Source organism: Leucopleurus acutus (genome assembly GCF_964270905.1).
Source record: "Leucopleurus acutus genome assembly, chromosome: 5".
Classification (NCBI taxonomy): Eukaryota; Metazoa; Chordata; class Mammalia; order Artiodactyla; family Delphinidae; genus Leucopleurus; species Leucopleurus acutus.
Window position 1 is genome coordinate 87,350,767 of NC_139147.1, and position 12,585 is coordinate 87,363,351.

General features: G+C 39.7%; 1 protein-coding gene across 7 annotated transcripts in view; it reads left to right on the top strand.

Annotated features, from left to right (window-relative positions):
* The window catches only part of PEX5L (peroxisomal biogenesis factor 5 like), a gene marked incomplete at both ends in the record, with an annotated part of 183,943 nt that overhangs the window by 110,699 nt on the left and 60,659 nt on the right, over positions 1 to 12,585 (top strand). For all 7 annotated transcript variants that reach the window (XM_082840546.1, XM_082840545.1, XM_082840548.1 and 4 more), the window contains one exon: positions 8,689 to 8,784. In XM_082840546.1, coding sequence (XP_082696672.1) covers positions 8,689 to 8,784 — 96 coding nt within the window. The remainder of the gene's footprint in view (positions 1 to 8,688; positions 8,785 to 12,585) is intronic.

Consider the following 12,585-nt stretch of genomic DNA (forward strand, 5'->3'; position numbering starts at 1 on the left):
AGTGCATTAGAGATTTAGACTCAGCTAAATAATTGGTACTGTTTCGTAAACTGGAATCCTTGGAACAATTTTTTTTATTTGTTTGTTTGTTTATTTATTTATGGCTGTGTTGGGTCTTCGTTACTGCACTCAGGCTCTTCTCTAGTTGCGGCAAGGGGGGGCTGCTCTTTGTTGAGGTGCACGGGCTTCTCATTGCGGTGGCTTCTCTTGTTGCGGAGCATGGGCTCTAGGTGCCCGGGCTTCAGTAGTTGTGGTTCGCGGGCTCTAGAGCGCAGGCTCAGTAGTTGTGGCACATGGGCTTAGTTGCTCCGCGGCACGTGGGATCTTCCCGGATCAGGGCTCGAACCCGTGTCCCCTGCATTGGCAGGCGGATTCTTAACCTCTCTGCCGCCAGGGAAGTCGCTGGAACAATTTAATATAGCAGGAGAACACTAGTCTCTGCAGCAGGGTAAGACATGGCACAGGTGGGCTCTTCCACACGGAGGTGGAGGGAAGGAGGATCAGCTGGGGTCCTCGGTTGCCGTGGAGACCCACAATGCATTTATCTTATTATTCCAATGACTGCTACTCTCCCGCTTGTTGTCTGATTTCATCCCACCACATTGTCCTTCCACTTACCCACCGGTGTGCCTTTAAGAAAACACAATGTGCTTTGGAAAATTTGTATGAGATACCCAACATTGTCCTCCAAAATATAATGTAAAATGCCCTGAGATAGTTCTGTCTAGATAAATCATAGTGAATTATTTTAGAAGGTTACCAATTATTTGTAAAGCATTCATCCCTTAAATTGTTTTCTTAAAAAACACTGCATGTTTACTTAACAAGATTTGCCTAAACTAAGGAAATTTATAATCTCCTAGTTTTAATTCAAGCCTATGGTTAAATAGGAAAATTTCATGAATTTGGGATTTAATCATCTAAAATATTAAGTCACTCAAATGGAACAGCAAGAGAGTAGACTCATCTACTTGTAATAAAAGACAGAAAGGTGTTTTTACTGTTAGAAGCATACTGCTCTTAAATATATGATCTCTTTATATAAATAAGATGATGAAGTGGTATAAAAATTCAACTTAAACTGACTTGCAAACTATTCAAGTAAACAATTTCAGCTTACCAAAATTTGTTACTGCTCCAGTCACTCAGATGGTTCATAGGAAAATCAAGGAAATATCTTCGTCTCCCTCAAGCCAACATAAATTATCTTAGTTCAACAGGTGAGGAGCTATTTACAAGCTTTGCTCAAAAATCATATTTCAGAATCACAAAGAGAATGAAAACTCTCAATGAGAATTCTCATGTTTGTTCATTTTCAAGATAGGGAAAAAGAAAAACATAGACTAGTCTCTTTCAAATAGTGTTTTGAATATACTAATCAGAGTGGCAGGAGATTATAATAAATTATATAATCTCTGTATATTTAAAGAATAAAGTTTCTTGATATTATGCAAACTGTTATTTATATTCCCTGGAGTTAATTATTTAAAGAAATCGTGCAATCTGAAAAATTAAAAAATATTTGAAACATTGAAGAGAAACACAGAAGGTAATGATATAAAATTAGCTTTTCCATAAATGAGATAGTGGTGAGGCAAAAGAAAAGAAACTTCTGCCAGAGAGTGATGGTTCACGCGTTTCTTTTTCAAGTCTGGACCCTGGAAGGAGCGCTCCAGCACAGGCTCTTGCCGCCCTAAGCTGGACTTCGTGAGAAGGTGGGGCAGCCAGGCTCTCCAAATACTGAGTCACAATCTTGTAACGCTCTGATTTTGCTGATTTGGGCAGAGCAAATGCTTCTTTCCACATTGTCAAAATTCCATCAAGTTGGCAGTATCCCAAACCAGAACAATCTAAACTTTAAAAGTGCAGATATGTTTTCTAAATTTTTAAAGGAATAATGTAAAAGAAAATGCATGTTAATAGAAATGTAAGATATTTCTAATATATTATTTGAAATGTTTACAATAATCTTGGGAGTTCATGTTATCGCCATTTCTCAGACGAGAAATGCATCTTAGAGAACAGAAGTAATTTTCCCAAGGTGACTCAGCTAGAATGGAGAGGACCCAGCATTCAAATCACACCCATCAGCTTCTAAAGCCCTTGTTCTTCATCACACATCACCTCCTATCAGCCACATCTAGCTTATCCGCCTAAGAGAACTTACAAGACCATCGATTTCCCTTCTCATTGCAAGCCCTGATTATTACTTAGTTTATAGGGTTAATATGAGTTAAGTGATTTTAAAGAATATCACTTTCCTCCAGAAACTTTGTAAGATGAATTAGGATTGTCACCCGATCTGAGGCCATACACAATTTCGTGCCTCCCCTCCCAAATTCATTCTCAACCTCTTACTCTTAGAAATGCTAATGGCTTCCATTTTGTTCCATTTCAATTCAACAAATGAGATTGAATGTCTACTATCCGTAAAGCCATAAGTGAGGCAGTGGAAAAGTTAGAAAGATGAGAGAGAATATAAGAAGTATGAAGACCTTTATGTCTAGTAGAAACAGTTACATAGTACACTGTAAATACAGTTTTGCTTTTCGGAGGACAGCACAGGAGCCACATCAATATCCCTTTTCCCCTCCTGGCCACACACAGTGAGCTGCCAATGAGGAAGAAAGCAAGCGAAGATGGAAGAAAGGAACAAAGCAAAGAAGGCAGGAAAAAAAAGAACAGCAGGAAAGCAAAAAGGACGGAAAGAAATCTGAAGATCATTTTCAGCATAGTAGAAAATCTACACATACTAGGTACTCACCAAATACTTTTTAAAGTGAAAAAATAAGGGATGCTAACAAAAAGGAGAAACAAAATGTTTGTCAAATTACAAAATTCAAAAGTAGAAGCTAATGATTAAAGGACAGAAAAAAAGGACAAATTTTTATTCTTTTATCATTTTGAGGCTAGTTCCAAAAATAATTTTTAGTTATGTAGTATGCTAATAGACTGTCCATCCCCTTTAAAAATCAGCCCTGACTTGCCTTGGTGTTCCATAACAGAATTTCATAGTTGGAGGAAGATGGGAACCATGTGCTGCCCACCTTTGCACAAAACTTTGGGAATTTGCTCTTGACACATAAGGTACAGGTTTTTTGTATGCTTTCAATGATAAATGTCTGTTGACTGATTGAGAAAAAATATCCTGACCATCTTAATGAGGCAAGTGTTCAGAAGATCTCTTCTAGCATGAGTCCAACTTGTCTGTAAAAACCACTAAACAAAAGTGTTCTAAACACAGATTTTTAAAATGAATTTCCAAAGTCACACCTGATAAGCGCTAACCAGAAAAATGATAATAACAAAAGCCAATTTTTTTGTTGTTTATTTTTCTTTTTTTGGCCACGTCGCCGACGTGCAGGATCTTAGTTCCCCAACCAGGGATCAAACCCGTGCCCCCTGCATTGGGAGGGATCAGACCCGTGCCCCCTGCATTGGGAGGGTGTAGTCTTAACCACTGGACTCCCAGGGAAGTCCCAAAAGCCAATTTTATTGAGCACTTCCTATGTACTGAGCATTTTGTGTGTATTATTTACATGAATTATTGCACTGGAGTCTTACATGGACTCCATAAGTGAATATACACTTGGCAGATGAGAATACTGAGAACTGGGAATTCCCTGGAGGTCCAATGGTTAGGACTCCATGCTTTCACTGCCAAGGGCCCTGGGGTTTGTGAATTAAGATACCACAGGCCGCATGACACAGCCAAGAAAAAAACAACAACAAATGAGGATTATAGAGATTAATTTGTCCAAGGTCACCATTAATAGTAAATGGTAAACCAGGATTTGACCCCAGGCAGAGAGTATGCTTTTTTTTTTTTTTTTTTTTTTTTTTTTTACGATACGTGGGCCTCTCACTGTTGTGGCCTCTCCCGTTGCGGAGCACAGGCTCCAGATGCGCAGGCCCAGCAGCCATGGCTCACGGGCCCAGCCGCTCCGGGGCATGTGGGATCTTCCCGGACCAGGGCACGAACCCATGTCCCCTGCATCGGCAGGCAGACTTTCAACCACTGCGCCACCAGGGAAGCCTGCGAGTATGCTTTTAATGGCCATTATATAAGGTCTGCTAGTTGTTATATTTTTCTTTTCTACAGTTAAGCAGATCCCTTTTCTCCTTCAATTTCTTTTGGAAAGATGCTGAGCTTTTTTAAAATGTGTTTCTGTGGAAGATCTCTAGCAATTGTATGGAAAGCTATCAACAACTGCTACTGAGGGTAGCCAACAAAATTATGCTAGGACAATGACAGCCACAAATACAGTCATTTGCAAATCATAATTTTGATCACAGTCATAATTTTGAATAAAGAGAACAAAGCATAATATTATTTTTAGGGTTATTTAATTCTTTCTTCTTTCCCTTCACCTAGTGCCGATCATTCAGTGCAATCAACAGCTGGGGGAATTAAATGCTTTCTTCTTTGGAGACTGTAATACCCTAAAATCCGATTAGCTTAAACCAATTAAAATGCTGTTTTTAAAGCCAAGGCATTTCCAGGAGGTTGCTGTTAACTGTGGAGCATTTTTCAAAATCATGCATAGAAGAAAAGAAACGCCTATATCAGAGTATATTTGTGAACTCCAGAGTTCCACCTACGTGCAACCTACGTGCACATAATGTCAATTTTTGGATCAGCAGTTCTCACAGTGTGGTGCCTGGACCAGCAGTATCAGCATCACCTGGGAACTTGTTAGAAAAGACGATTCTACGGCCCACCCCACACCTACTGTCTCAGAAACCCATGGGCGCGGAGCCCTGCAAAGGGTGGTTGAACATGACCTCCAGGTGATTCCAATGCATGCTAAAGCTTGAGAACTGCTATTATAGTCATTGTGCTACCAAAATAACTGCAACTCAGACTTACATGTGTAACTGTCCTGTGTATCATTCCTCTAGTTAAACACTAAGAAATACCTGCAGTTTACAAGCATTATTTATATGTTTTCCCATATTACAGTTTTGCCTGTCATGAAATTAGATGTAAATTTTTTTAAAAAGTGTTGTTCGAAAAGAAGGCTGATCTTCACTATGTGTTATAGTCTGTATTTCATTCTCAGTCCTAAATCAGCATGTCTGGGCACGCTGCTGAGTTGCTAAAAAGTCTCAGAACCTTTAGATGTATACTACTCTCAGCTTGAAAAGTACCTCTGTTTACATTCACTACCTTCTTATCTTTTATAACATTTACTTTATGCTTCCTTGGGCAAAATAAATGTCTTTAAAATGTGAGGTAGATAATATTTGAATCAGTAATAACATAAAGCTTTTCTATCAATGTGGAAAATAGCACTTACCTAAATAGTAACTGTACTATCAAAATAAAATTTCATTTGCACAGTAAGATTCTATTTACACTTGCTGTTTTAGGCAGAAAAGAGAATATGAACTGTAAGTCTAGAATCCTGAGAGAGAGATTTCCCTCTTCTTCCTGATATATGGTACGCTTTGCATCCTGTGATTCATAATCCACTTGGGTCATGAAACATTGATGAAGGGAAGCCAGTGACAGTAATGGAGTCCTGTTAGGTCAGGCTTCACAGGAAAGGCAGATCATATTTCACTGGTGAAAAGTGCCTCTAATAAAAGGAGGTGCCTTGGGAAAAAATATGAGTGCTTTCTCTTTCTTCTCCTAATGTCATTCATGACATTATTATATAAATGCACAAAGTTTATTTCTTACTACGTGCCCACATGTTTAAAAATTTATTTGTTTATTTCATTCATGAAGGAACCAGCAGGAAGACAAAAGAGTTGGTTCCAAAAGCAAAGGATTAAGGAACAGAGATGTATATAGCCAGTTGGGAAAGAAATGCCAAAATAAGTTTACCAAGTTAGATGTAAGACTGATTAACTTTCTACATGACAGTAAAGTCCTGTCATCTTTGGGGTTAACTTCTCTACCAGGCTATAACACCCCAACAAGCTATCAATTCTAAAAGGTTATAAATCATCTGCACCTTTATATTTGTTAATCAAATATATTGTCACCCAAGAGCGTCAGATGAGGGTTGAAGTGGGCTGAATGGTGGCCCCCCAAAAGATATGTTCACATTCTGATCTCTGGAACCTGTATCAGTCTCCCCCTTCCTGCCTCGATTGTCTGGGTTAGAATAAGGTAGTAGCTTCCACAGGGCCCAGAGAATACGGGAGGGTGCTTGTTCATGATGGCCACTGGGTCTGGCCCACCAGAGAGCAAGGCACTGTTGCCAGGGCAGGCCCCGACCAGCCCTCATGGCCCTCCCGTTTCGGACCACAGGCGCTGCTCCAGAGGTCTCAACCCTGAGCTGCTCACAGGCCTTGCTCTTTACTAGGCACCCCACCTGGGCATCCTGCAGCCACTCCCCACCCCCAGAACCAGGGCTTGCTAGCACAGAGCTCTGCCACTCCAGGCACAGGACAAAAAAACAAATCCCTCCCAATCTCCTATAAACCCTCTTTAGACTCCAGACTGGCCAGGAGACCTTGAGAGAAATATCTTTAATTCAGTCATTCATATATTCTCTGACAGCATATTTTCAACCAATATTTGCTGACTTTTTATGGAGCACCAACTATTTGCAGGAGATGCCAGGGATACAGCAGGGAATAAATATATCAAGGAGGAGAAAACATATATTAATGTTCAAATAAATTAACCTTTCACATTCATTAAAGCAAAATGCAGTCTAAGACTGTTATTTATGCTCAGAAATTTTCCTATTACTTTATTTTTATTTTCAGCCCACACTCTTTTAGACGGCTTCTTGGCTAACACCCTCAACCATGCATGAAACTCCAAGGGACAGCTTTTCTATGTTTTGCATCTTCCTAAAGTGGCCAGTTGAGCACAGCCTCCTGTGAGAGGCAGTGCGTCCAGTGGTTAGGCACATGGCCCAGAAGCACCAGCCCTACCACTTAACTAGCTGTGAGACTAGGGGCAAGTTTTAGTTAATTACTTAATTGCTCTCTGTGCCTCAAAGTTGCGGAGTTAATGGTAGGACCCACCTCAGGCTGCTGAAAAGACAACATGAGTTGTAGTAAGTAAAGGACTTGAAGCAGCATCTGGCATTTAGTGAGCCCTGGTATTCCCACTGTGTAATCATTAAAGAGGGGGGTTCCTCCTGAGGACCGGGGATGGTGGAGAAAGAATGAAAAGCAGCTGAGCGGAATAGATGGTAAGTGCTGGGTGAAGAGCAAAGTTTCACTATAGTTTTGGTTCTCAAACATGACTGCTCTTCAAAATCACCACAGGAGCTTTTCAAACTTAATATAATTTTCAAACTTAATTTAATTCCTGGGCCCCACCTTCAGAGGTCACTTCATTGGTCTGGGGTGGGACCCAAGCCTGTTCAAGTAATTCCCATAGAAGTGGAGGTTGAGCATCCTTGCAGGACAGCAATGTACCATCTGGCCGAGGAGCCACGCCTGCCCTGCAATGAAAGGGGGCGGGGGACTCCACTCCAAGCCTCTCTCCTCCTTCTCCCCAGACCTAGCTGCCTTAGCAGTGCAATCCCTCCTCCCGCAGTCCATCCACAGGCATCCTTGGGGCATGCATCACTTGTCAGGCCCTGGGCTTGGGATGGGGCAGTACAAAAGTTATCAGACAAAATCTTATTCACGTGGACCTCACAGCAGAGAAAGAAAATAGAGAAGAAAGCAAGCAGTTACGTGGAGAAATATCGAAACACTCTGAATGCTCATAGAGCGCTAATCGAAGTACCGTATATACTTACTAGGAAATCCCTGGGGAAAGACTGAGGTAGATCTGTAAGTACAAAATGTGGAGACTCTCCAAGGTACATTGTTGAGTAGAAAAAGGTAAACCACAGAACAGCATACCATTTATGTTTCAAAAAGCTTTTTGAAAGACGTTGCGATATTCTATCTATGGGTGCATAAATATATGTAACTTCAAAGAAAAAAGGTCTAGAATTACACCTCTTATTTTCCATGATTAATTTTTTTTCAAAAAGAATATTCATTGTTTGTGAAATTTAAAATAATAACATTTTTTAAATTCCAGCAAACTCTTTGTGGGGGGTCTTCTGGAAATATTTGCATTTAGCTAAGTTAAGATGTATATCACATTGCCTGTTAATTGTGACAAAGCAGTTGGCATTATCAGACATGATTTTATCTAAGTGACTATTATTGAGCAGAGAGCAATGTCCTTAGGAAATGGGACGTGAGACAGATGTGTGCCAGTAGAGATAAGGCAAAGGAAAGAGAATTTGGCATGAAGCTCAGCTGAGTATAAGGAGAAAGACCTAGCAGCTACCTTCCCTGTCTGCAACTTTCACAGTTTCACCTGAGGCTGGTCCTCCTAACAAGCTGAAATCTCGAACATCAGCTTCCAGGTCTAGCCTACTAATAGAGATTCTCCATCTTAGCTGCATATTAGAATCACATGGGGAGACTTACTAAAATATCAATGCCTTGAACCAAGACCAATGAAAAGTAAGGTCTTTGGGAGGTTGGGCCTGGGCGTTGTTTTTAATATGACCAGGGCTGAGACTCACTGTTTGAAGACGCATGCATGCATCCTCCCAGTTTGGACACCCTCATGCTTGCAAAGTACTCCAAAAATGGCATCAGTTGCAGGTGCTTCTTAAACTCTAGGGGACTATGGGAAAAGGAAAAATACTTGCATTTTTGTATTGTGTGATTCCGAAATGATAACACCATGTGTTTGGTTTATTTCAGGCTCGACTGACCAAAGAACAACGCTGGGGAAGTGCATTGCTTTCCAGAAACCACTCCTTAGAAGAGGAATTTGAAAGGGCAAAAGCAGCAGTGGAGGTAAGTTTTTTGGTTTGTTTTTCTGTTTTATGTTTCTGAGAGTGGAATTCAAAAAAATCAAATTTCAGGATACATATTAAATGGGTCTTTATAGACATGAAATAATCATGACTATGATTGTTGGAATGAGACGTGTTACCAGAGAACTTTTTTTTTTTTTTTTGCCGTACGTGGGCCTCTCACCGTTGTGGCCTCTCCCGTTGCGGAGCACAGGCTCCGGACGTGCAGGCTCAGCGGCCATGGCTCACGGGCCCAGCTGCTCTGCGGCATGTGGGATCTTCCCGGACCGGGGCACGAACCCGTGTCCCCTGCATCGGCAGGTGGACTCCCAACCACTGCGCCACCAGGGCAGCCCACCAGAGAACTTTTGACTTCCCACCCAGGGTGACTAATAGATGTCACCTCTTATGCCAATTCTGTGGTAGATTAGTAGTGACTTCTGGAGTCTTGGGTCAGAAAACTCTGAGTCTTGCGTGTATCCCATGATGAACCTATGCTATGCATTTGCTATGCTTCTGTGAAGCCAGGGTTCATGCCTGATGTTTTTATCTCTCTGGCATCTAGCTCAATGTCTGAAACATAGACGGTTTTACTACCCCTGAAATAGTATACATTTTCCTAACTGGGTGGGGGAAAAAGGCAGGGCTGAGATATTCTAATCAATGGATAGCCCATCTTGACTTGAGCCATAATTTATTTTACTGTTAAGGGTGTCCAAAACAATGACAATGTTGATAAATGAAATATTTAATTTGAACATTACTTTCCTTATTTAGCCTTCTAAAGAGAGATAGAGGGAGAGAGAAGGAGGAAAGAAAGGGAAAAGGGAAGCCAGAAAAAAGCATCCTTTGCTGTTTTTTATGCATTTCCTTCCTGGGTAAAAGCGCAAAGAGTGCATCACAGGTGCCATCTATGATTCTCACCAAAGCTTTGCTAGAAGGCTATTTGAGAGTTGAGCTTTTCACCCAACCCAAGTATGAACTTGCCGGGACCTCTATTTCTATTACTGATGTGAAATCTTGAAACTTGAAAGTATTCCTGTAATATGGTTCATTTATGTGGCCATCTTACCTCTAGAATTTGGCTGAAATTATTATACTATGGGCAGTCTTTCAGTAACTCCATACTTGAAGTGCAATTAAATCACACTTGCAATTTAATATTAAAAAGATTCTTTATATTCTAGGAAATAATTCCAGCCAAATTTCCTATCATCATTCAGAAACCTAATAAGAGAACACTTTTATCTCATCACAATACAATCCACCCAAATTTCTTCTTTTAATTTTAACCTTTTTAATTAAAATAAAAGTTAAGGCATATTTAGTGCTCTTGAACGTGATCAACTGATAGATTTGATTGAGACCAGCTGAGTTCAATTAAGTTCAACTGCATGGGGCCTGTAGCTCAGTTTATCTTAAATGTAGATTCTTCCAGACTTAAGAGCTAATTTAAGTTTCTTTTGAGCTCCTACTGTGTATAGGACACTGAATTAGCATTAAAAAGAAGATGATTTAGAACCATAGAATCTTGGGGCAGTAAAGACTTTATAATTTATCTGGTCCCATTTATTTTTATTTTTTTTAACATCTTTATTGGAGTATAATTGCTTTACAGTGGTATGTTAGTTTCTCGGGTCCCATTTATAATGAGACAATGAGTTCAAACTCAAGACTTAATTACAAAGACTTAGTTACAAAGTAACATATCAACAAGGAAAAAATTGTCCATCTGTGTATCTATCTATTCATAAAGTCAGTTAATCTTAGTTTTGGTAGAGACCTTAGAAGTCATCTATCCCAACCAGGTATACAAAACAATTTTTTTTTCTTTTCAAACATACTTGACAAATTATTTATTCAAACATACCTGTTTCTACTTGAACATTTTCAATTAAGGGCAACTCACTTTTCAAGAAAACCTGTTTTCAGTTTTCGACAGTCCTAACAATTAAAGAAGTTCTTCCCTGAATTAGGCTGAAATTGGACTACAAGCAACTACCAGTTTTCTTACCTCTGGCTTTGCCCTCTCTGGAACAAGGCAAAATTAGGTGAATCTCTTCTCTACATGACGCCCATTCACCCCAGGGAAGCCTTGTTTTCTCCTGGCTTCCCCTTGTCTCTTTGGAATTGAGAGACCAGAGTTGTTATTCCATCTTGTTGCTAATAACTAAATAACAACAAACATCTCATTAACCAATATAAGTCTCATTTTTCCACACCTCTATGGTCCTTTCCAGCTGCAAAATCCTAAAATGCTTTAAGTTACTTGAAGTAGTCATTCAGCAAACATTTGTGCTGGCTGCTGAACTAGGTACAAGAGATAAAGGAATGAGCTAGCTTTGAGTAGTTGTCTAACAATGGCATGGACCAGATGACCAACTCAGACAAGACATTTGCTCCCTTCTACTTCAATTTCTTCATTATAAGATGAGGGGCTTGGATGTCTAATATACTAAATGCTATACGTTTGTATCTTCAAGTGAAGTGAATGGTAAGTACAGAATTCCCAGCAAAGCAGAAAATTGTAAGCACATTTGCTCAGCTGGAAGCCTGGAACTGAGAAGCTTCCTTAAGGAATGAGGGAGGATGATGCTGACGGGAAGGTGTGAACAGGTGTGGGGAAAATAGGCACGAGGCATGGGGGCGGGGGTTGTGTTTCACTAAGCTGATGGTATATCAGACCTTCAAAACGGCACACACATGTGAACTACTTACTTCCCAGCGTTACTCTTATCCAGAGTTTAATCTAAATCCATAGTAGAAGACATAATAAAACGGATCCGAATCTTGGAAATATACATGTCCCTTGACCCAGCCACTTCTCAGAATTTATGCTAGAGAAATAATCATGAAAGTTTGCAACACTTTATCTGTAGAATTTTTTTAAATAGTGAAAATTTGGGAACAGCTCAAGTGTCCCATTACAGAGAATTAACTAAGTTAATATCTCTACAATAAAATGCTATGTAACCATTAAAAACTACATCATAGAAAAATATTTAACATCGTGTAAAAATGTCTAGTGATAATTGGAATAATTTATATACTGAGTTTTACAATATGATCCCAACTTCGTAAAATGATAGTAGCTTAATACCTAACATGTTAGAATAATTTATTTACTGACAGTTTTACAATATGATCCCAACTTGGTAAAATGATAGTAGCTTAATACCTAACATGTTAGAATACATACTGTGTGCGAGGCACTCCCTTGGGAGCTTTGCGTGGATTCTCATTTAATCCTCCCAGCAGTCTTATGAGGAAGGTAATATTACTATTTTCATTCTGCAGATGAGAAAACTGAGGCTTAAAGATATTGCAGACACTTATGTGGCATTTTATAAGCAATTAAGATAGACTGAAAATGAACAACCCTCATTTAGCAAGTTACAAAGTCATGATTTTCACCCAGACTCCAGAGCCCATATTCTGATCACTGCACTGTATAAGCATAAAGAGAGTCTGTGCCCTAACCTTAACAGTAGTTATCCTTGGGTGGCTGGATTTGGAGTGATTTCTTCCATTCGCTATCTATATTTTCCAAATGTTCTGTCATAAACATGTATTACGTTGGTAATCAAGGAAGAAGTGGTAAACTATAGACACTATATTAGAGTCTAAGATTCTTAAGAGAACTAAAAGTGCCACATTCTTCATTTCAAGACCAATAAAGAATGGCACCACAGACTGGCTTCATCAGAGACTGTTCCAAACACTAGTAAGACCCAGGTGAAAACCATGCCTGGAGCAAGCTGAATTTTTCCAAAGTCTCCATTTTTATATCACTGTTGCCAAT